The 24,694-nt window shown below is 33.1% G+C and overlaps 4 protein-coding genes across 7 annotated transcripts in view; 2 read left to right on the forward strand and 2 right to left on the reverse strand.

Moving 5' to 3' along the window:
* LOC123697363 overlaps nucleotides 1–11,356 on the forward strand; it is a 168,198-nt gene extending 156,842 nt beyond the window's left edge. For all 3 annotated transcript variants that reach the window (XM_045643854.1, XM_045643856.1, XM_045643855.1), the window contains 8 exons: nucleotides 1,387–1,493; nucleotides 2,291–2,395; nucleotides 3,689–3,782; nucleotides 4,234–4,427; nucleotides 4,930–7,053; nucleotides 7,411–7,573; nucleotides 7,956–8,124; nucleotides 8,427–11,356. In XM_045643854.1, the coding sequence (XP_045499810.1) occupies nucleotides 1,387–1,493; nucleotides 2,291–2,395; nucleotides 3,689–3,782; nucleotides 4,234–4,427; nucleotides 4,930–7,053; nucleotides 7,411–7,573; nucleotides 7,956–8,124; nucleotides 8,427–8,628 (3,158 nt within the window). In that variant the 3' untranslated portion in view covers nucleotides 8,629–11,356. The remainder of the gene's footprint in view (nucleotides 1–1,386; nucleotides 1,494–2,290; nucleotides 2,396–3,688; nucleotides 3,783–4,233; nucleotides 4,428–4,929; nucleotides 7,054–7,410; nucleotides 7,574–7,955; nucleotides 8,125–8,426) is intronic.
* Nucleotides 11,357–12,051: 695 nt separating this feature from the next.
* Nucleotides 12,052–14,692, reverse strand: LOC123697352 (synaptobrevin homolog YKT6). Its single transcript, XM_045643833.1, has 2 exons — nucleotides 14,489–14,692; nucleotides 12,052–14,393 (listed from the first exon to the last, which is right to left on the reverse strand). The coding sequence occupies exon 2, from the start codon at nucleotides 14,372–14,374 to the stop codon at nucleotides 13,778–13,780; it is 597 nt and encodes a 198-aa protein (XP_045499789.1). The 5' UTR covers nucleotides 14,375–14,393; nucleotides 14,489–14,692; the 3' UTR covers nucleotides 12,052–13,777.
* Nucleotides 14,693–16,472: 1,780 nt separating this feature from the next.
* LOC123697351 (mitochondrial tRNA-specific 2-thiouridylase 1) lies at nucleotides 16,473–22,490 on the reverse strand. 2 transcript variants are annotated; one of them, XM_045643831.1, is made up of 5 exons: nucleotides 22,286–22,490; nucleotides 21,841–22,191; nucleotides 21,533–21,759; nucleotides 21,235–21,402; nucleotides 16,473–16,821 (listed from the first exon to the last, which is right to left on the reverse strand). In XM_045643831.1, the coding sequence occupies exons 1-5, from the start codon at nucleotides 22,359–22,361 to the stop codon at nucleotides 16,522–16,524; spliced, it is 1,122 nt and encodes a 373-aa protein (XP_045499787.1). In that variant the 5' UTR covers nucleotides 22,362–22,490; the 3' UTR covers nucleotides 16,473–16,521. The 2 variants fall into 2 exon arrangements, with proteins under 2 accessions (XP_045499787.1, XP_045499788.1); XM_045643832.1 differs by having other exon boundaries at nucleotides 22,290–22,395.
* Nucleotides 22,491–22,740: 250 nt separating this feature from the next.
* LOC123697395 (proteasome subunit beta type-2) lies at nucleotides 22,741–24,577 on the forward strand. The gene is made up of 5 exons (XM_045643891.1): nucleotides 22,741–22,820; nucleotides 22,853–23,025; nucleotides 23,113–23,306; nucleotides 23,751–23,913; nucleotides 24,394–24,577. The coding sequence occupies exons 2-5, from the start codon at nucleotides 22,920–22,922 to the stop codon at nucleotides 24,546–24,548; spliced, it is 618 nt and encodes a 205-aa protein (XP_045499847.1). The 5' UTR covers nucleotides 22,741–22,820; nucleotides 22,853–22,919; the 3' UTR covers nucleotides 24,549–24,577.
* The last annotated feature ends 117 nt before the right edge of the window (nucleotides 24,578–24,694 follow it).

A 24,694-nucleotide genomic window follows, 5' to 3' on the forward strand; every position in this document is an offset into this window, starting at 1 on the left:
TGTACAGCTGGCTTTTGTTTTTGATTAGGATTCATGGAAGGGTTTATGTTGTTCTAGTTAGACCAATTTGGAATTATAAATGTAAGTACTACGCAGTACGCACTACTTAAACTTTATATTTTTATTTAGTATATTTAAATAAATTACAATATTAATATAATAATAAATTACACTTATTCAAGTTTTCACAACTGAATACGTATATAATAAAAAATATATATTAAATTGGACTCACATGAAAAAAATTGTGTATATATACAGTACTAATATAAACTATTGTAGCTATTAGCTTAAGTCGATTATTCAATAATTTTCTATTATATTTAAATTTTGCAGACACAATAAACTCATAACGAAATCGCATTGTTAAACGAAACCGTAATTTATTTTTAATTGTTGTACGATAGCTACCGAGTTCCGACGCAGACGTACCTACGCCGGCTCAATTAGCATGTATTAATGCTAACGGATACCAGATAAGCACTAGATTGCTCTATTGAATAGATAAAGTTATAGTGAGCCCTTAAAGCCGGAAAACCTCTGTCAGACGGTGAAGTGCGTTTTATTGAATGTTAAACAGTTTTCTGCTTGAATTGCCATTTGCTAGATATCGCACTGAATGCGATAACTGGAAGCTTTTAGAATTTGTCAGCTTTTATATAAATGTAACGCCGTGTAGCGTGTTAAATATTAATGATCGTAAGCACTGATTGCAGCTAAGTGAATCTCTTAATTGCTTCAAACTCGTATTTTATATCCATCATAACAATTTAATGCAAATAAGAACTCGCTAAGTAAAGTTATAAATTATTCTATACAATAAATATTAATAATATATATTATACATTTACATACAAAATCTTTATACAGAAAAGTCTATCTTATAAATGAACTAATGCCCGATTTCACCAATAACCCCTAAACAGTCTCCTAAGTAAGGGTTCCTTAGTTTAAGGGACCCTTCAAATCACTACCTTACCTAACGATTTAGGTGACACTTATCTGTCGGTGAAAGCAAATTTTACGTTAGGTATCCCCTAAATTGACTTAGGTGACACTTAAATGAAAGGTGAAAACGGGCATAAGTCTCATATTCTTGTCAAATATCAAGAGGTAATCTGAATACCAAACTATGAAGAATCGGATCAACACGTTCATTCGTAACTCGATTACAAAAGGCTTTCGGGATTATAATTTTTCCGTCAGTTTTCTTACAGATAATTTTATTAAACCCAAACCTTCGCCTACGTTTTTGTTACATCAATCAGCAAAAATAATTTTCTTACTATTAAGGATCATACAAATTTATAATACGTAATATGTACTAAAATATAAGACATGTTTTATTATTATAATTTTTTTAATTGTTTATTATGTTGTCTCCAGGATACTACCAACCAGCGGGGCCCCTAATTAAAGAAAGCAGTGCTGACGCAGAACGAGCGCTCACTAGGTACCACCCAGCACCACACTACCACACGCCTCACCCACCTGTAAGTATCACTATCACTACATAGTATAAAACAAAGTCGCTTTCTCTGTCCCTATGTATATCTTTAAAACTACGCAACCCATTTTTATGCGGTTTTTTAATAGATAGAGTGATTCATGAGGGAGGTTTTAGTATACCTATAATTAATAAGGTTTTAGACAAAGCGGGTGAAGCCGCGGGCGGAAAGCTAGTTAATAATAATATGTTACACTTTAATTGCGTATCTGATGTATGGATAATCGTTTTTGAGCATAATAAGTTGAACTTAAAATTTACTAATGCTTCGATATCTTGTTGGTAAATAAATACTATATTATGTATAATAATAATCATTAATCATAATCTAAAAAAACACATTCACAAGACTAACAATAACACTTTAAAAATGTGCGTATCGTATTATTTTTTGTTTAGTTTTTCTAATGCCATAAATTATATGAAAACAATAAGCAATCATAGTTTGTTATTATGGAATGATCGTTCCTTCCGCAACATCTTTTTAAAAACTGAACGTTCTTTATTCAAGCGTTTCATTTGTTTCTAGATAACCTAATAGCTACAAACACTACAAATTTATTTTATTGACAATTCCCAATGACAGAAGTAACTCAATTTACGTCATTTGCTGGCCTGTAAAGTTTGAGACGCACGGAATGATTTCCTTCGTCCCTTCATGACTGTTTTCTTAATACTCCGATTTAGTCGGATCACGTCCAATGCACGTATTGACACAATTTATTTTGTCCGCCTCTTCCTTTTTTAGCGAGAGTTTATTTGATTTATTTCAATTGTCAACAGGTACTGCAACAGTATGGGCCGTACTATCCCACAGATCTCTGCTACGGGCGGTATTACAGGCCCCCGGGGCCCTACCACATGGCCGCCCCACAACCTGATGCACCGGTAGGTTTCTGTTATTATTCAAAACTCTACTCGTAGTTTATTTTTATGAGACTGACTTGTCAATCTTTGTACCTACTTTGTTAGTTTTCAGATGTTTCGTTTCTTAATGTTTTTTAGATATAAATATAACAAACTGAATTTTGTTTTATAAATATAGTTTGTCTCATAATATGTACGAATATCTATGTTCTTATATTTTTAGTGCCCCAAATTTTTGACACAGTATTAAATTACATATTGTATAAGTAGGTACATATAAGTGCCTTTGATTTATAAAATTTTCGCATTTAAGCAACTAACACTTGTTTATACTTACTACAAGGCATTTATATTAAATAAAATATGTAAAACTATTATAAATGTATTTCAGTTATAAAACATTCATAGTATGGCTTTAAAGACCCATTGTATTTGAATAATACAATTACCTACAATTCAATTCAATTCTAATGCGATTTACTTCCGATATAAGTTAGTAGGTAGATACTATAGGTACAGTCTAGTATACTCTATTCTTTAAAATCTAATGGCATCAATTGAAGACCTATATGTTAAAAAAAAAACTTCAGTTTGTAGGATTCCTACTAATAAATCAAATTCATAACGTAATTTTTATTGACGGTTTTTGTTAAGATATTGCAATAGCGACATCTATATTGTATGTTCTAGATTGTAAGATATACGTTATAACTTATAAGTTACATAGTGGCAATTCTATTCTATTTGTATTTCTATTTTCGAATACTGATAAATTTATATTCAAGTTCATATAGAAATACAATAGAAGATAGCTATCACAAGATTAAAAGATTTATTTTAAAATATTATTAATTCCATAACATTGCGATTAAAGGGCCATTAAAATCCTTATTTATAAATTATACGGAACCCTTAGATTCGCGAGTCCGACTTCACATTTTAATTTGGCAAATTTACTATTGCCAAACTATTTTTTTAGATTGATAAAATTAATTATATTATTTTGTATTTTGTATGCTTATTATTAAGATACCTAATAAATGTGTATAAATTTTCGTTCACATCAACTTCTTAATTAACTAAGATACAACTAACGCCTACACAATTCGCAAAGGTGTGGGCAGTGAAGCATTCTTAATCAAAACTTCTATTTCGCCCAAAGGGCAAATCTATTGTTGTAATTTCGATACAGTTTTAACTGAGAAATTACTATAGTCTTGTTGTTTCATTGATATAATAATAGTTTATAGTAAGCCATTAAGCACAGCTTTGCGAATATTCTGGTGTTTTTTTTAGAATTAGCAATTATTTCAGATGGTCGGCGTCGGCAACGAGCCGTACCCGCCGCCACAGTACTACGGGACCCCACCGTGCTACCAACATTCACCACAAAGAATACCATATGTCGGTAAGTAACAATAGTAGTTTGATATAATTAATTCAAAATTTATGCTAATTTTCATAATGAATACTAAACAGCAAACAGTTACACGTGTAACGCAAAATATATGTAAGATCTAACACGTGGTGTAATAATATATTACCCTCCTAAAATTTCCCAGAATGTCGAGATCCTGTTATTTCAGTATTCGCTCTATGAAAATTATATATTACCTTTATTATCTATTTCTGAGTCAGTTACTTAACAAGAAACGAACTAACGTATACGGGGTATACCGTGTCTATTTTAATTTGTATTCTCCTGGAAAGATTTTAACAAGAAAATCATAAACATAATAGTGATAATACAAATGTATTTTCGTCCAATTATTTGGTTATAGACTATAGTAGTAGATAGCACCTAATAACTAATTTTTAATAATACGCGTCATTTATGTTACTCCTACTTCTCTTCACAGAGTATCGAGGATGCCCGTGCCCATTAAACGCGTGTCCAAAAAACGTCCTTATTGGGCCCGCTACTGGTAAGGCCCCGACCGGTGGCGGCCCCTTGGACGTTCCCTCCGCACTCGAGCCGCCCGGGGGCGCCTTCCGACCGAAGGTGCGGGCGTGCACGCTGGACTCCGCTGCAGATACGCACGGCAGCGGGAAGGTGTGTACGCACCTTTATAACTAGCGACTGTGATGGTTTATCACGTATTTAAAGCTTTTTAACGTTTTAATACATTGTCTATATATCTGACAAATAAGATGAACATAATTACAGGCTTAAATATTTCATGTATAGAATTTAACACATGAATAATTTATGAGCAATTTACCTGATTGTGCAAATGGCGAATAAAAAATTCAAATCATTGCTGATAATAAATTCATTTATTACTTTAACAATAATCTACATAGTTAATAATAGTCTAATGCTCAACAGATGTAAATATTATGAATGTTTCACACGAAATGTGTATTCATTGCAAATGTTTGTCATTAATATAATAATCATTCAAACATTTAATACTTATAATTTTAAAGCATAATATGTAAACTTAAGGATGTGGATCAACTCTACATTATACTAAAACCTATGAAGTGATAAAATAAATTATTGTAAAAGCCTCGCAACACAAATTTTATTAATCAATTCTTGTTCGTTTCAGGATCCACCACTAGAGCTGGAACCACCTGAACCACCCACAGCAGCCGATGCGCCCCACCCGTGTCCCTTACCGGCCATGGGTGGGGCTTCTCCCAAAAGGGAGTTATTCGATGTCCGCGACAGCTTACGATTAACTGCTGATCTCCCTGGATCTGCTGAAGCCGTCGGGCCCCCCTCACCAGCGAGGGGCTCAGCCGGTGCCTGTGCACCGCAACCTCCACCCATTGCACCAAGGCGAGCTAGACTAGGAAAAGCGATGGCTCGGCGATCTCTGGCTGGTGACGACACCGCCCTACTATTAACACAACAACCTCCACAAACTCATGAAGCCGACGATGACGTGCTAGCCATATCACCACCTATCTGCGCTCCTATTGATTTATCATCCTCAGATGAAAGGTCAACTCCTCTAGTTGACGTTAAGAAAGAAAATGAAGGTCCTACGTACGCCTCGTCTAGAAAAATAGACGCACAAGCACTTAAGGAACATAATAATTGCATGACAGCATTGACGGAAGGCGCCATAGTTACAGATGCTGCAAAACCAATTAAAAGGAGACATTCGAGGCCCAAACTAGAAATTGAAATGAAAGACGTGCAACTTGAAGACGTCTGTAAAACAAATGGAATAGGCGAACATGTTAAGTTACAAAAGCGCAGAAAGGTTTCGGGAGAACTCACTGATGTGCCACGAATTGAAGCAAAAGAAACCAAAAAAAGAAAAAAGCAAAATAAAAAATCCCCCAAAATAATTTCAGAGAAAAAATCTACTAAGCGAAAATCTGATTTACTTGACGGTGAACCAAAAGCTAAGAAAATGCTATTAGAAACGTCATTAAATAAAGATACCCGAGTGCAAAATATTATCGCAGTAAATGATATATCACAAGACGATTTATCTTTGAAACCAAAAACAAAAAGTGCAGAAGTATTAGATAACCTAATAAAGAAAAATAGTGTTGAACGAACAGATGTCAAAGGATACGCACCGGATGGTGAACTAAATCCTGCAGCTTTATTTTTGGTAACAAATGAAAACACTGCACAAAATTGTACAAAGAAGACGCTTAACATCAACAACAACGTCGTTGATAGCAATACTTCAATAAATGGGGTAACACCTGAAACTATTGCAGCTGTAAGTCAACTCATAGAGAAAAAGTTAGCCAACAAAAACGCATGTAAAGTAGAAAAAGTAAACTCAAAAATAACACATAATATAAAATCAGTATTAAATAGTAGTACCCCTAACGAAACCGTACTTAGTTTTAAGGAAGAAAAGAAAAGTGGAGTGCTCGCAAGCATTGAAAAGTGTACTGAGAAAAGTGATATCGATAGTGAAAAATATAATATAAATCCAATTAGTATAATTAAAAACAATTGTGAACTCCCAAAAGTGAAAAGTGAAAGTGTAACAATAAATAATATTAAATCAGAGAACTGTCCTAAAACCTTAAAAGCATTAAAATCACAAAAAGCTAAAATTGGTACAAAATCTGATGGTGAAGTGACAAAAAATATTTGCGATAGCAGCTGTGAATCTCAAAACATAAAAACGGAAAGCAATGAAGATAAAACCGGTGACAAGTTATCAAACGAGAACCAGATTTCAGATTTTAATAAACTGGACAAGATTGTAACGAACGGGCTCCAACCGAGCAAATTACCAATCGATACCGTAAACGGTGATCTCAAACGAAAAACGGTAGAGAAAGTAGTAAAACTGTTGGTATCAAAGCGCCAAGCCAAGATCGATGAGATAGTGGCTGAGAAAGATGTAGATAAGATTGATGACAATCTGCAGCTGGACAAGACGAAACGGTGCAAGTTAACGGAGAAGACGAATGAATTGAAAGGGAAGAATGTAGAAAAAGTTGCCAAGTTACTAGTGTCAAAAAAGACTGTGATTAAAACTGATGAAGCCGCGTTGGTGATAGAGGACGCTTGTTCGTCGCCAGTGCCGGGTTTAAAGCGGCGGGCGAGGCGAAGGCGGAGCGGTGCACGGCGCATGCGGCGTGTGGCCGCGCCGCTCGCACCGCCCGACCTCAAGCCCAGACCGCCGCCACGGTGGAGCAATGGATGGAACTGGGACGGAGATTACTACCTTTCTAAAGTCTACCTCAATGTGAGTATTTTATTATTTTTAAAATCTATTTTAGCAATTAGTTACTTTTAAAATATCTAGATACATTTTACGTATAGCTCGCCTCATTTTTACTTTAATAAGAACTTAAAAAAGGCATGATCGTCAATTTGGTATGTGGTGTTCCATGGTCGTCAATGTAGTATGAGATTTTTCGCATTTGTTTCACTGATTGATTATCGCATTATCTTCATGAGCAATATTATCAGTGTTCTGATCAGAGTGAGTTAACAAAAATAATTTTAAACTCCTTCTATGATATAAAGTGTCAAAAACGTCGGAAAAAACAACTTTTGTTATTTAATTTAATTAAGTAATAAAATGTTTCTGTTTGTACAGAACGACTCGCGGCTAGACCGCACGGCGCGCTGCTGGTCGCGCATGACGCACGCGAGCGGCGACCGCGTGGCGCGCGGCGACTGCGTGCTGCTGCGGGCCTCGCAGGCTCGCGCACAGCCCTTCGTCGCACGGGTCGCTAGCTTGTGGGAGAACCCCGACGACGGTAAATATAGTCATTGTCATGTTAATTCATGTATATTTAAGTTACAGTATTGCATTTCTAACGTAGCGTTCTGAAATTCTATTGATTAGTTAATTTTGTAAAATATTGAAAAAATTTATGCGTAGTGTTCATATTTTAATACAAGCAATGATGCGCTACCAAGTGCAGTATATATAAATCTAGTTTATATGTCCTGTGTGATCACCAAGTTAACACACATGACATAGTTACAATGTTATGTATTAGCTACGTTATGTTTTATTCTTACAAGTAATGAATTCAGATTTATTATGTCCTAAATTGTTTTATATAGTTAACTTCTCCGTTTGAATTGTGAAAAATTTCCTGAAATATTTATTTATCATTTGTTATTTATTCCCAGGCGAGATGATGGTATCGCTAGTGTGGTACTACCGGCCGGAGCACACGGAGCGCGGGCGGCAGGCGAGCGACGCGCCAGACGAGGTGTTCGCGTCGCGGCACAAGGACGCCAACTCCGTTGCCTGCATCGAGGACAAGTGCTACGTGCTCACGTTCAACGAGTACTGCCGGTTAGTGTGCGCTTACCTTTATTGTGTTTTTTTTTTTTTTCAAGTACTACTTTTTTTTTAAGACAGTAGAGCTAGAGCGAACATTGACAGTTGTCACTTTCCTTTGTAGTTCAATTTATCTACTTATAATTTGATGCATTTGTAGTAGGAATCTTGTTCACATTTTTAATGAATATCATAAAAGTTTATGATTTTTATGGGTCTTATTCTATCAAGTATAATTTATAGATAAAAACTCTTCTTCGTATTAAGTTGCTTTCACATACAAATGCTCCAATAAAATATGTATTATCACTTTACAGATATAGAAAACGGCTAAAAGCAATAGAAGAGGGGATAACAATCGCGCCATCCATAGTCCCACCGCTACCAGCGAGCGAGGTGACGCCTGCCGTGGCGCCCAACGACACCAAGCTGCCTCCCTCCGTTTCACCAGACCTAGTACTCTTCTGCAGGAAAATCTACGACTTTCGGTCCAAAAAAATACACGTACCGAATAAATGAAATGATCTAACTTAACTACCTTTTGGATTCTCATTTAAACACAAAACCAAAGCTAACCGACAACTTCAGTGTTTGGTCGAAGTTCCTCGACGCCGGACCGTTTTGTATGGAACTTGTAGTGTCATTGTGTCAGTACAAACTTTACTGATTAGTAGCGTGTGTTATCTGTGACCGTTTCTATTTTCGAACAATCGTGTGGTTACGTTCCGTTGCTTTTAATGTCGTAGAACGTTTCTTGTAATTAAATTCATTTGCTAATTTGTTTTATTGTTCGATAATAATAATGATAAAAGATGCCTTTTTATAAAAAAATAAGTAGATGTAAGTAAACCGTGAGCATAATTATTGTGTATAGATTCTTTGGCTTATAAATGACTGTGCCCAATTTCTTACTTCCGTAGATATGAGTATGTGATAGACATTATCGTGGTTTGTGTGGACTCTTTATAATAATTTAGTACTACAGTGGAGCATTTAATGTATATTTTAGTTTATCTCTTCTTTAATCAGACTTTTCCTTTAATAAGTTTCTTTCAGATAAAATTAAATGTGTTATAGTTAGGACTATACATTTTACGTGTACTTATATTATATTCAATGAAAAGTAGAGAGAATGTTTTTGGAAACAATTTTGGATGTTCGCACAAAATATACCTAAATCGTAATGTATGTATTTTAAATATATATTCAAATAGATGGCAAATTTTACCTTTATACGCGAAATCCTTTAGTGATGGACCCTACAATACCTCAGCTTTATTCCATTATGATCAGTTAGATAAATTTGCTTCAATTAAAATCTGTATGTCAAACGTAGCGCTTAGATTTAAGGAATAAAATTAAAAACCAGTAAGTTAAACATCACAATTTTAAACGACTCTCAGTTAAAATGAATTGTTTTTAATACATTGTATTAATTATTATTTCTTATGTAGTTGTATGTACCGAGTCGCTATTTATCTAAACGGTATGCAATGTGTTTCCATATTATTTATTCATATTGTTTTTAATTATCTCAGCGGGAATTGATTTTAATATGTTTTTATTCCTCTGCGTCTTAACAAAAATTGAGCTTTTGGGGAAACTTACTTCAAAATATTTATTCATAAAGACTGATTTTGCAAGAAAGTCATTTTAATGGGACAATCAATTTTATCAGTTACCTTTTGTATCACAATCATTTTATACTTTATACCAATTTATTTACACATCATAATGACATTCAGTGAATATAATATACCTAATTTATTGTAAAAAAAATAAACAAATGGGATCATTGTAACATATTTTAAATATAATATTAGACGATAGATGTATACAAAAACACGTGTGTGTTGAGTGAAAAGAGATATATTGTACCGTGTACGAATATTATAGTAAAATCTCTCTTATCATTAGAAGACTAAACCGAATGCACCAACGCAACTCAAACATAAAACAAGATGGGACTTGCTGTTTGAGGCTACGTTTAGGAAACAAACGAATATAAGGCCCTGTCTTCACCAATTGAATGTTAAGTGTTTCAAAATTAAGAGAATATAAAAATTATATTCCAAAATCTAATAAGAAAAATCCTTGGGGCCTGAAATAATTATGACATATTTTTGGTTACAAATTATATAACAAGGGTGCTAAACCTATTCACAATATTCAATTGATAGGCGGGTCTATATTCAAAGTAAAAATGATATACCAATGAAACGTTAGAATTTACAAATTTTAAGATCTTATGTTGCGTTGTATTTTGTGTATTAGGTTCGTGATTTTTAAGTATGTAGTTCGAAATAAAGATTTATATTTAACGTTATATATTTCCCACGTGAAATAATAAAGGGCATTTATGTTTGCAAATTGTGTAGATATCTTACTTTCTTTACTTCGACGTGTCTTCGGGTTTTGTTGTTAGCTATGTTTTGGTTTACTGTATTATTTCGTTGTATATATTTGTATTATTTTAGAAGTACTGACATTATTTAACTATCCAGTGAGATTTTTTAATTTTGAACTAACGTGCCCATAACGTGAAATTGAATTGTGTAAAGGTATCTTAAAAGGAAAATTGTAAAGGGCTTCTTAATGTGCTCCTACGAGCAAAAAAAAATAATCTGGTGTATCTATTATGATGGGCATTTATACATTAAAAGAAACGATTGCATGAAACGAATCTCACTGGTGTCTATTCCAAAGCTTAAGTTTCTATATTATTTCTTATTCTTTGCTTGATGCCAAAAAATTAGCTGCAAACTCTATTATTCTATAACAGTGTAATACAAATCTCCTTTTAATTTAGGCTATCGATGATCAATGGAATATGTAAATGAATTCAAGATTGGTTCTACAACCTAAAATAATATCTCTCATCTCAATGCATTAGATATTCTCTTTGCAATCTTAAATTGGGTAATCTAGAATTTGTATGCATATTCCCTCGATTTAATTACTCATTATTAGTTAATTATAGATTTAATGAGTAAATTCCATAATAATAATATAAGTGAGCTCTCCCTTGCTTGTAGGTGGATTGTTTTAAATGTTACCTGGTATTCAGCAGTTGCAACCCTCTATAGTCAATGATAATTTTTAGAATTAGGTGTACTAATAAGGAAGAATACCTTGTTTTTATTATTTATTTGTTTCAATGGAAATTATATAGGTATATTTTTATTATTGTAACCTACATAGTTACGTTGGCTGTAATTTAATATTGATGTAAAATTAATATATGTATTTTTATTTCAAACCTGTGTTTTTTTTCTCTGCCTACCTTTACATAGCCGGCATTATTTTACCGCTGGCCCAAACCTGTGCAAAACTTAAACATAAGGTATAAAATAATCTGTGAGTATTGTATGACCATGCGCAGTTCCCTCCCCATCACTCAGCACATAAGTTACGTGTCGCTTATACTGTTTGAGGCACGAGTCGGACTTTAATAGATGACCCGAAATTTTGTGGGTCATTTTGTAACAGGATGGCGGTTCTACAGGGGTCTTAGTACGCAATGATAAAAAGAAAAATGATGGTCAGAACGCTGATACCGGATACCTTAAGATACTATAACGTTTTATATTAGAGTATCTTAAGATAAAATATTATAGTATCTTCACCGTGTGTGACGCGCTTTAAACCTCTATCTCAGTAAAAAGAAGTGACTCAAATGAAAATGAATAAAATATTTTATTTCATTGCGTAGAAATATACTAAGGCTATATGATTTTTATATGTAAATACAAGTTAAATAGCTTTCCGCCAGCGCAGCGCCCTGAGCCCTCGATAAATGCTTGAAGCGTGAAGAAGAGACAGACAGACTGACAGTTACTTTCGTATTTATAATATTATTCGTTCTGAATGACTACCCTATAGGATATTAGTACCTTCAATGGTAATATGAGTTTAATATAGAGATTAAGGTTTTGACTAAAAATAAATGAAAGACTAACTAAATAGGGTACATATAGATTTATTAAAATCAAACATGGAATCTTTAAGCTAATAATAATAATAACCAAATTTTAATAAAGTTACATACACATAGTGGTTATAATATAATGAATACAAATTATAAAAATTATACACAAAAATTATGGACCTATATGTACAAAAATAAGCTAACTTGAGGTATACACCAACAAGAATAATTAAAAAAAAAAACGATTCTAAGTTTCATACTTACAATGTTTTGGTGGAAATGGACTTTAATCAGACTGAAGACTCATTCATTTTGGACTTTTAAATTGAATATAATACATAGAACAGCCACACTGTCAAGGAATGTAGACTATTAAATAATGATTATTGTCAGAAATATTATTTGAACAATAATATTACAGTCAAATACAATGAAATTAGTATAAAATGAGAGAAAATTACTTAATATTTACATCAGCATGAGTACCTACATTCATTTCTGTTATATAAAAGCTAGCGCGCAAGAGCAACTTTTGTCTCGCCCATCAACTCTATAGGAAGTTGCGTCGCTACGTGCGCGCACTTTCTTACTAGCCCATAGAGTTGATGGGAGAGACAAAATAGTTGCGGAGAAAAAAGTTGCTCTTGTGCGCTAGCTCTCATACTATATTTCCATACTGAATATTACCAATAACATTATAATTCAATAATGTGACACTTAATGTATGGCATAAAAATGAAAGTATAAAATAATTATATTTAATTTTTAATTAAGTAGGTATACATATGGCAATACCAAGAACTGAGCTAATACTAATTCTAGTCAAGCTTTATCTCGCCACATTTTACAATTGTAAGCCCATAAAATATTAAAAACACTTACAACCACTGACAATCGAATCATAACACAGAATATCTATTAGTAAGACACATTTAGGGTTCTAGATAATATATATAGGCTATTTGAAATTCCTGAAACTTTTTTACAATTAATTTTTGCCTCTTGCAATTTTCCTATAAAAAATACAAAAATGCAAATATTTCCCAAATATTGATAACTGGAAAATATTTAACAATTGTGTAGGTAACCAAAAGCATTATTTGCTAACACATTAATGTATATCAAGGTCTTATGATGAAATTCAGTATATTTTAATATTTAAGTAGTATCATATAAATTTATTAAAACTGCTCAATTTAATCTAAGACACATTGCTATTCAAATTAAGGCAACATGATATTGTGATGTAAAGAATACAAAATATGTGATGTGATGTAAGCATTCACGATTTTATCCGAGCAATTTATTTAATTAGCAGTTCCTTTTATTTACAATGAAATGCAATCAAGCTGTTCATTATCAGTTCTTAACAAACATTTAATTTCATATTTTAGACACTGATAAGCATGACCATGAATTTTTCTATCAGAATAACTCATAACATCTAAACACTTTAGTCCCTGTTCCATGCTATTGCTCATAATCTTTCGTATATCCACAATGACAAGGAATATTAGGGCCATTAAACATTATAACTATGACAATATAATATCATGTCTATAAATGTAAACATCTAAAACCACAACTATTATTTCAATACACCACAGCAACAATCTCCACTTTAATGCAGTAGCTAACTAATGTAACACAAATATTACATGAAACAAGAGCCATACTAAATACAGTTCATATGACTCAATATATAATTCTGCGTGTTTCCACTCATAACAATAAAGTGCCTCAGAAATTACAACAACTGTTCGTCTTTTTTGCAGTCTTATAGAATGCTTTACTGTGCATTGAGAGACTATTTGATTTTTCAACTAAATCATCCAACTTCTCACCCCTTTCTAACACGGCTTTAATTGTATCATGGAGAATAATTTTTGTTTCATCTAAATCATTTTGAATCTTTGTTAGAGCATCTGCTTCTTTTGGATTCTGGAACTTAGCTAAATATTGCGGCAGCACAGGAAAATCAATTGTAGTTTCATCTCCTGTTGGCCAATTTGCAGCGGGTACTTTTGCCGAAAACTCATCCAGAATTTTCGTAATTAATGTATGAGCCACTCTGTTTGGATACTCATGATCTGATATCAAGACACCTGCGAGATTGTCTGCTCTCACATACACTTGAAGCATGTATTCACCTTCTTTGACAGATTGCCTTGAAGCAGGTTGAGTTCTTTCAACGATAGTCTTACTGACAAATGTCATAAACTCTTGTACTGAAGAGCGTTGGAAAAAACTAAAACTCTGTAAATCATAAGCAGCCTTCAAAATAGTAGCGCTGTTTACTCCTTTGTACAAAACACCAAGCCCATATACCTTCACCATTGTCGTAAATAGTAAGTACCTGAAAACAATTCATCGTTTAATTTAGTCACGAATTATTTAAACTCAAATAATGATTGGTACATCGCAGCATCTTTGTTAGTGAAAGTAACTTACGTGTATGTATTGACTATTGAATTATCCAATAAATTATATAAATGCGGCGTCAAGTCTTTTACAGGTAAACTTATGACACTATATTTGAGAATTCAATCGTGATAAAACAAGAAATTGATGAGTATCAATCATTAAAAACCCATCTATGGTCAAGAACAAGAAGTCAATTTGTGAGGACATTAGACACTTGGCAATTTGGCATTTGGCAAAGTCTGCGAAGTTTGACATTTCAACAGAGATTGCCAACTTTATCATGAATTACATTGCTAGTTTATAAAATATAGGTCTACCAGAATCTGATGGCATATTTATATTTAAGAAATAAAAGATTTTCATGTGGCAACTTATTTGACAACTATCAAATTGGTTGTCAAATTATTTGTCTTTTTTGCAGTTGATAAATAATTTTTAGGATTTTGTCTAAAAAATCTTCGAAAATGTCGAAAAAGCCGCTGTGATCACAAGCAAGAGGTGTTGTTTATAATGTGTATAGAAAAATATTTGATGAAGAAGGGTCAAACACATCACAATTTTCAATTTAGAAGATTTTATTGGTAAATTGGACTTACCCGCTTTGATACTTTTAATTAAAAAATATTATATGTAGGTAACTATAATATTGTTTGTTGATTGGAATATAATTTTATGAAAACTTATTACAGGAGTTTCCAATACGGCTATTCGTCAAGTCCAAGCTGTCCAAGTCAATTTTATAATGTGTGTATCTGTTAATACTTACGAAAATAAACATAAGTTTTATTTTACTTTTATTTTATTTTATAAAAAATTATAAGCAGTCTAGTTTTCTATCGATATAACATCGATATTTTCAACTGGCATAATGATAATGAACATACAAATATAGATAAAAGTAATATGTATATTATACATGTAAGTAGTACCTACAAAATATTAAGTGGATATCTCATTATTTGGTACAATATTGTTCACTTATGTAATGTGACTAATGATGTTGAGGACAAAATAAAAAATAAGCAGTATCAAGATCGGTCAGTCCATTTTCCCTAGGGTTGCACACTCAAAATTTTGATTTCCCCAATTGCCATCAGATTCTGGTTTACCTATAACAATTTTCAATTTTATAATAATTTTCTAAAATATTTTTTAATGTAGTAAAAGATTTATATGGATTTTCAATATAGCTAAAAACTAACAGCAGTGGACTCACGTGGTGATATTTAAATAGAATAACAACAAAGCCTTACCAAATATTTTTACTCCTTGTATGTATATATTTTTACATTTAGGTACGCAGAGGTACATATTGTTTTAAAATATTTTTATGAACCCATACCTATGTGTTTAGAAATCTAACAATCTCAGAATTGCATATATTTTATCTATATTTCGAACGTCTGAAAACACCATTTATTTTACTAATAACTAGAGTCTGCCGCCCTTTACTGGGTCCAGCTTTGGCTGGCCAGACTCTAGCTGTGCCGCACGGTTTCACCCGCGTGGCTCCGCTCCTGTTGGTCTTAGCGTGATAATATATAGCCTATATTACTCCATTTAGATAATATTACTAGGTACGTATGGAGGAGACACCACGAACAAAATCTGTGCGCCATTTTTTTGCTCTAAGTTTTAAAAATTATTATATAGTTAGGTACTTACCGATGAAAATTATTCCTTTGCACTTTTCCGTATTATTTGTGCAATATCGTAACACACACGAAGGCATATTTGATGCGTTTCACTTTAAAACAAATAAAAAATGAGCGTGCAGTTAAGCCATATGGCGTATGTTGAGCGGAACATCAGTGATGTAGGCGGTGTCGTCTCCATATTTATATCTCAATGTATTACTCGTGGATTTCGAGACCTTGGAATGGTGAAAGAATTTTAAAAATCGGTCCAGTAGTTTATGAGCCTATTGGCTATTCATTACAATCAAACAAACAAAGTTTTCCTCTTTATAATATTAGTGTAGATAGATGTGTATAATAAAAAACTAGGAAAGTACATAGGTAAACATGAACATATATTAAAATTCAACAATTATCTTTGCACTAATATATTAAATTTTTAAAAATATTTGTGATCTTGGCACTACCAAGACATTCCCCGTCTTTATAAAGTACTCCAAATTGACCTTCTGTTAGTGCCCTCAGTTTATGATCCAATAGTATGGTCAGACCATCATTATTCTTCACAACTCTGCATGGTACTAATGACTTAGTATGTTGAAATCTAAAAAAACATTTTAGTACACCATTTTTCCTTAATTCTGTAGGTTCCTCACAGATCCAATGGGGCATATTAGTAAAACAAAGGTCATTCCATAATGCAGGATGTTTTGTTCCAGGTACCTGAAAATACAAGCTCAAATAAAAAAACAGAATTGATTTAACGCGAGGTATTTCAACGCGAGGCAAGATTGGAGGTGAGGTGTGCGGGGCCGTTCGCGTGACACGCGCTCCTCGCGCTCCTCGCGTCGTTTGTTTTTCGTAACGTTAGCGCTATGCCACAGTGTAAAATACTTATATCAAAAGTAAATTGTGATCAATTTTTATTATGTAAGCAATGTAAAAGTGTTTGTGTCAGATTGTAAATATAAAAGTAAATAAAGAAATCATTTACAACTTTATAAACTGAGATAAGTAGGTACTAGGAATTTATTAATTAGCACAACATAATTATGGAAGTACTTGGTGTAACTAATAAATATTACTTGCTGCTACCAGTAGAAGCTTAGAGTATTATATTAGAATAGTATAGAGCGCGTGTATTACAATATAACTACAATACTACAACAATCTACAAAAATGGTCTGATATTATTTCTTCGTAAAATTATAAAAAAAAAAGTTTTATTGAAAAATATAAATATCGCTAATTTCTGAACATTTTCACTCATAACATTTTTATTTATAGTTCTATGACAAAAAGTTACTGGACCAAAATTGTAGAAAATTTAATTTGCAACAAATAATGTTGACAATTTTTTTTTATCAGATTAATAGTTTAAGAGATATATCATAAAAACCATATTAAGCGCTATTTTTAAGATGGCGGCCGTGGGACAAGGGTGGCGACCCCACAAACTTGGTGATAGCTTCACACTAACCCCCCCTACACATCAAAAAAATAAAATGCGTCCTCCTAAAAAACGCAACCCCAAATGTAACTTTTCAATGAACTATAATAACAATGATTATGAACTAACTATTATCATCTATTATACAGTAAAAGTTCCTTATTCGCGCTTCCTTTATTCGCGTTTTCACTATTCGGGAATTAAAAAAATGCGACCCAATTTCTATATTCGCGACTAAAATTTTTTTATTCGCGGATTTAATAAGTACATACATAATAATAAAATTATTCCAATAGGTATCTAACACAATATCCTTGTCAAATGGACTAATAAGAAAGTAAAATAGATCTTATTACAAGTTAGCCTAAAGTACATAATATTATGTTGTTAATTAATGATATCGCCGAGGCCTTTGACCCAAGCCGCCTTTGTCGCAAGCCGCCTTTGCCGCGATTGATGTTTTTGAGAATGTAAATAAACAGAATGGAAGCAACCTTATAACTCAATAAATAAAGTATATTTTTAAATGTAGTTCCGTTTATAGTAAAAGCCGCTTTGCGTGTTTTATAGGTTTCGTCTTTCACATTCGTTACAAAAATAATTGTGATCGAGTAACGTCTACTGCACTCTTCCTAGTTTATAAATTTATAATGTCAACTAAAAAAAATGAGACACGAAAAAAATCTCAATCGTCACCTAGGAACGTATAACGTAGAACCTATAATCCCATATAATAATTACCATTCCGTATTCACGGTTTCTGTATTCGAGGCATATATTTTATGGAACATATACCCCGCCAATAAGGAACTTTTACTGTAGTGATTAATAATTATTATTAGTCAATAATCATTATTATTTGACTATTATCAATTATTTTTTAACAAATAATCATTATTGTTTTTTTCCTTAAAATAAACAACTGTAATTAATAATTATACCCCAAAATTATGCAAATAATACACCAATTACGTAATAATAATCCATACTAATATTATAAATGCGAACGTAACTCTGTCTGTCTGTCTGTTACTCAATCACGCCTAAACTACTGAACCAATTTGCATGAAATTTGGTATAGAGATATTTTGATACCCGAGAAAAGGCATAGGCTACCTTTTATTGCGAAATATGTACCACGGGAGAAGCCGGGGCGGACCACTAGTATTATATATATAAAACAAATTATTATAAACTAAACTCTTATTTCACAGTAACGCAGCTTTTATCGTTTTGAAATAAAAGCATACGAGGTGAAACTTTATGACCAACTGATATTTTTATTCTGTGGCATCAAGTAACTACGTTTTTATCATATTACTCAATTTACATACTAGTTCTCTTTTCCTGTCCTTTTTTGTGATACTGACACTGCTTTCTTCCGAATTTTGTTTGTTTTGTTACCCATTTTCAATAATTTATCTTTACTCAAAACTTAAAATCGAGCGGAGATAATTTGACACAGGTCCTACGTTAGCAAGCGCCTGATCAGGACTGGCGGGGTAGCGGGCAGCGCGGTTTGTAAAGAAAACGCTGGGCAACGTTAAGTTCTGAGATATAATATGTATTTAATAATTACAGGGCTTCAGTAGAAAACCAAAATTTAGCACGTTTTCTGCAGTACATCAAAATACATATCCTTATATAAAAATTATTTCCAAAATCAGAAATTTCATTAATAAATAATTCGTTTTCGATCTTTATTTTAGCCTATTTTTATGATTTTATATGATCGAACAAAATACACGTGGTTGTGTAACAAATTAGCACACTTTTTAGGAAATATCTTGAAGTGTATTGATTATTTTTTCTAGAAGCGTCATATAATTGCAAATACATGAAAAATTTGATCTTGCAAACCAATTTTACTCCGCTTCGCTGAAAGGACTCCCCTTAACACAAGCACCTACAACTACACTCACCGGCACGGAATCTTGGCCACTGCAAATTTTTGCGTAAAATAACACTATTTCTTTTCTACTACAAAATTCAGTAAAAATTTAATCAAAACTAGTTACTTTAATGTTTTTACTAACTTTTAGTAATAATTGGAAGTTAATAAGAAGTACTACCGAGTAGATATGAATTAAACAAGAATTTACGCTTTTCCTGTGAAATTTAAATGATTTCTTAAAAAATGCTAAAAAATTAGAAAGAACGTTTCCATAAAAAAAATTGAACCTTTCAATAAATGTAATATCCTTCTCTTGCCTTAAACACTGTTTGCATCCAGTCTGGCATACTCTAGAAGACATTTTTGGAGACCACTTGAGCTATAGTGTACCAAACGGCCCCAGCTGTATTTCTAAGCTCATCTAACATTAGTGCTGGGTTGGAATCGAACTTTATGTTTCTTTTAAGCATGTCCCAGATGTGTTCTATTGGATTAAGATCTGGGCTACGAGCTAGCCACTCCAATTTTTCAATAATAACCTCTTGAAGGTACTCTTATACGTATCGTACAACACGCGGACGTGCGTTATAGTGTATAAGTAGCAAATTTTCTTCACTGATAAACCTGTAATAGGGCTGAACATGTTCCTGGAGAATTTCCTCGATGTACCTGATCAAATTTAAGCCATTATCTACGATAAATAACTCCGTGCGAGCATCGGAACTTATACCTCCCCATACCATTATTGACCCTCCATGAAAAATCGCATTTTGAGTGTGGTGATGTGTGAAAACCTCTCTTCTCGTCTCCTCTATACTGACTGTTGGCTATCCGAAGCTCGTAAAGTGCCTTAGCAGCCATCTGTGAACACCCCACGAGCGCACTGGCTGTGGGTCCAGTTTTCATATTCTCGTGCAAAACTCGATAACGTGCTTCTCTGTGATGTCTGAGGAGTTCTGGACGGCGTGCTGGTCTGCAAACCTTCAAATTAACTTCTTTCATTAGTCTTCTCTCCGATTGCTCACTCACATTTATTATCCTGGTGTTTTAGAGCCGGTGGCGTATCCTAAAAACTGTCAGAAAGCCATTTCTGAGTATCTCTCGAACAATAAACGGGTCTTCTCGAGCTGATGTGCACCTCACACCTTCATTTCCTGGTCTGCACATATGGCTGCCAGTCTCCTGGTATCTTCTCCATGCATGGTGCATCGCTGAACGAGGTACATACTGTACATTAGGTACTTTACGTTGCGGCAGTTATTGGTCTATCATTGTGATGGCCTGAGTAGGTTGTTCAGATGTTAATGGCATTTTTTATTGTTTGTTATGATCATTGACTACAGTACAACAATAACAATATCTTAAAACGGCATAAACGATATCAAAAAAAGTTTAAAACGAACAATTCGTAACTTCGGCTTAACCGCACAAATCACAAATTTCGAGTAACTCTTAAAAAGTGGTAAAAGATTATTCTCAAACTCAATGATTTCTTACCATAAAATTAAACAAATAATATGTTAACATATCTGCATATAAAAAAATCGTGAAAAACACTTCAAACTTTTTTTATCGGCAAATTTGTAAGTGGCCAAGATTCCGTGCCGGTGAGTGTATGTATAAGTCTAGTTTCACCTATTGCTGATAAAATAGCTCACTTGAATCAAATTTTATTCAAGATGATTTTCATATTTTTTATCATTTTAACTCAGACGGATAAACTTAAAACAGAATATAATAGAAGTTGTTAAACTGGCTTAAGAACATAAAGCTGTAAAAATGTGGTACTTACTACATAAATATTATTTGTCGCTACATCTTTCTTAAATACAAAATATGCATCTTTCCAATTGCAGAGACAGCATCTCTGCCCCACCGTCCACTTGTGTATACCACTGTGCTCTCCTACAATCTGTCCTGTATCTATGTCAATAAAATTTCCTTTTTTCTCAGGTATAAACTGAAAAATATAAAATTAAGAAATACTATTGGACTAAGAATAATATAAAAAAATCTATAATAATAAGTGGTGTCATAATTATTTGTCATTGAATGATTGAATTAATTTGCTGTTCAAACATATAATTTACCTCATCAATAAAGTTTTTAAACCTTTTTTTGCCAATGAAACATATTCCTGTACTATCTCTTTTGCTGGCCACATTTATAAGCCCTTCTTGCCTTGCTATCTCTCTTACTTCACTTTTCATATAGTTAGCTAGGGGAAACATACATTTTCTTAACGAAAATTGCTTTACTTGAGATAAGAAGAATGTTTGATCCTTATGTTTATCAGCTGGTTGTAACAATTTAACATCTGAAATTAAAAATAGTTTATATAATACTGCACACAAAGAAGCACACTATATGTTCAGAAAGATATTCTGTAGGCACATACTTTCATTGTCTTTATAATGTTCTAAGAATGGTCCAAATGAGGTGTTTGCATAATGGCCTGTTGCAATAGCATCAACCGACAAGTTGTTCCTGCAATGTTCAAAAAAGCTATCAAACTTAATATATCTGTTGCAGAGAATGTCCGGATTAGGAGTCAGTCCTGATTCATATTCCTTAAGCAAAACCGTAAAAACCTCATTCCAATACTGTTTTATGAAGTGAACTCTGTGCAATGGTATCTGAAGCTTACGGCAAACAAACGAGGCATCTTCGAAATCTTTTTCGTCTGAACAAAAACCGCCTTCATAGTTACCATCCCAATTCCTCATAAAAACACCTTCTACTCGATAATCTGTAAATGAATCACATAATATGTATCATAAATAACTCCCAGAAGTTGAAAAACAATATCACTAAAATATGATAGCTTATAACCTATGTCTTACTTGCTTTTTTAAGAAGGAATGCTGTAACTGCACTGTCCACACCACCAGATATCCCTACAGCAACCTTTTTGAACATGTTTTATGATATAGCTGTATCTTCTACTACACATTACTTAAAAATTGATTTAAATCGTACACTAAAGTCCGAACTCCGAATTTCGAGCTCAAGTCATTGATAAATAGTGGATAGGTAAATATTTTTGAAATTTTGAATTTGATTTGATTTGACATTGACATTTACATTTTCGATAATTATCACAGATATTTAATGTGAATTCTACATTTCAGAAATTGCCATTATGAAGTACCCAACTGTGTACCCAACACTTTAAAAATTAACGTTTACTCAGTTATTTCATAGTTCCACGTTTTTTTAAACTCGAGCTTACTTCTACAAATTCTTTCCAAGCTTGACTTTATGTGTGTAATTTTTTATCTGTTATTTGTTAAATCTGTATAATTTTTTATCTATGTTGTAATGACTTGACAATTTGACATCTGAATTTTCCGAGCGCTGAGTTGCGGTTTACTAGGTTTTGATTTGATTCCCTCTATATTACTATACTCTTTGATTTGATTGTTTGTTACTGGTGCGGCTTTTGATTTACGTTTATTATAAAACAATAATTTAATAATGTCGAACATACAATTACAATGCCTTCTCGGTATACAATGCAATGACTTTGTTATGATAGCTGCTGATCAGACCAACAGCCACAGTATTATGGTCATGAAAGACGGTGAGTTAGCACATTCGTTGTTTTATTTATGAAATGGAATAGCTAGGTTAATGTTCTATTTTGTAGTAAACTAATTTTCTTATATAGATGAGGATAAAATATACAAAATATCGGACAAACTTGTCATGGGAGTGATCGGCGATTCTGGCGATACCACACAGTTCGCAGAGTACATTGCTAAGAACATCCAGCTCTATAAAATGCGGAACAGTTATGAACTGGGACCATCAGCAGCGGCTAACTTTACTCGCCAGAACTTGGCTGAATACTTGAGAAGTCGTGTAAGTATATGGATTGTTGTTGTTGTCGTGAGAGAACATGTTTGTTACTCAATATTGTATAATATGGTCATAAAATCGGTTACACTAGATACGTTTTACGATGTATTTTTGGAAAAATAGCAAATACAAATAATAACTCAATTTCAATTAAATATTTGCATTGAAATTTGAATATCAGCCCCCCTAGCCAAGTGGCTTTCTGTTAGCGTAGCGTTCAATAGAATAGACTACGAATGTATGAGATTGACGTAAGCTGTAGACAAATGTATCTACAGCTTACGTCAATCTCATACATTCGTAGTCTATTCTATTGAACGCTACGCTAACAGAAAGCCACTTGGCTAGGGGGGCAGTTACCATAGTTGTAATTCATTACTTTATGATTATTATAGAAGTAAAATTAATAAATTGCTACATAATAAACACTCATTTCTTATTTTTCAGACACCATACTTTGTTAATATTTTGATGGGAGGTTATGACAAGGAGAATGGTCCAGAACTATATTTCATGGACTATTTGGCATCAAGCGTTAAAGTACCTTTTGCTGCTCATGGTTATGGTGGTTTTCTCAGTTTGAGTATCATGGACCGTCATCATAAGAAAGGTATTCATTTATGCACAAATAGAATAAAATTATGATGATGACTATTATTAGAATCAAGAATGATGATGTAGTATTGTCTCTATTTGTATTGTATATTGTCTCTCCCATCAATTGTATGGGGAGTTGCGTCGCTACGTGCGCACACTTTCATACTAGCCCATGGGTGGGAGAGACAAAATAGTTGCGGAGACAAAGTTGCTCGTGCGCGCTACCTCTTAAAGATCAATCTACTCTAATCTATCAATACTACACTACAACAGTAGAGGTAAAATTTTATGTGTAATGCAAACAACAAACCAAAAATATGATCCCAATACTGCTGTGGTGATTAAAATATGCTGAACTTTTAGATACACAGTTTAGGGGACAATCTATATACACATCACTTATTTATATTAAACACTGGCCAATTTGGGTCACTAATATCATATAGCAATTATTGTTCAATAACTTCCAATAACTTTTTTGTTTCACTTACAGATTTGACAGAAGAAGAAGCTTACAACATACTGAAATTGTGTGTACAAGAGGTGCACAGGCGTCTGTTTGTCAGTCTGCCCAACTTCCAAGTAACAGTCGTTAATAAGGATGGAGTGAAAGCCCTGCCTGTTATTAATTCTAAATCTCTACAATAATTTTTATAAGATTAAAAAAATAAACAATATAGTGTTGTTTTATTTTGTGACCCCACAGAGCTACAGTCATCGGTATTAAAAAAATATTGAGTGGTCACCCTACTGCATCTATAGTAATTTTGATTTAGGCAAGAATTGTAGCTATA

Source organism: Colias croceus, chromosome 14 (genome assembly GCF_905220415.1).
Source record: "Colias croceus chromosome 14, ilColCroc2.1".
Lineage (NCBI taxonomy): Eukaryota > Metazoa > Arthropoda > Insecta > Lepidoptera > Pieridae > Colias > Colias croceus.

Bases quoted from the DNA above. Each gene is read 5' to 3' on its own strand.
- LOC123697351 (XM_045643831.1), bottom strand. From the start codon at position 22,361: ATGTTCAAAAAGGTTGCTGTAGGGATATCTGGTGGTGTGGACAGTGCA. The intron at 22,192-22,285 runs GTAAGACATAGG...ATTCATTTACAG, and splicing joins ATTCCTTCTTAAAAAAGCAA to ATTATCGAGTAGAAGGTGTT. The intron at 21,760-21,840 runs GTATGTGCCTAC...TTTTAATTTCAG, and splicing joins ACATTATAAAGACAATGAAA to ATGTTAAATTGTTACAACCA.
- LOC123697352 (XM_045643833.1), bottom strand. From the start codon at position 14,374: ATGGTGAAGGTATATGGGCTTGGTGTTTTGTACAAAGGAGTAAACAGC.
- LOC123697395 (XM_045643891.1), top strand. From the start codon at position 22,920: ATGTCGAACATACAATTACAATGCCTTCTCGGTATACAATGCAATGAC. The intron at 23,026-23,112 runs GTGAGTTAGCAC...TTTCTTATATAG, and splicing joins TATTATGGTCATGAAAGACG to ATGAGGATAAAATATACAAA. The intron at 23,307-23,750 runs GTAAGTATATGG...CTTATTTTTCAG, and splicing joins CTGAATACTTGAGAAGTCGT to ACACCATACTTTGTTAATAT.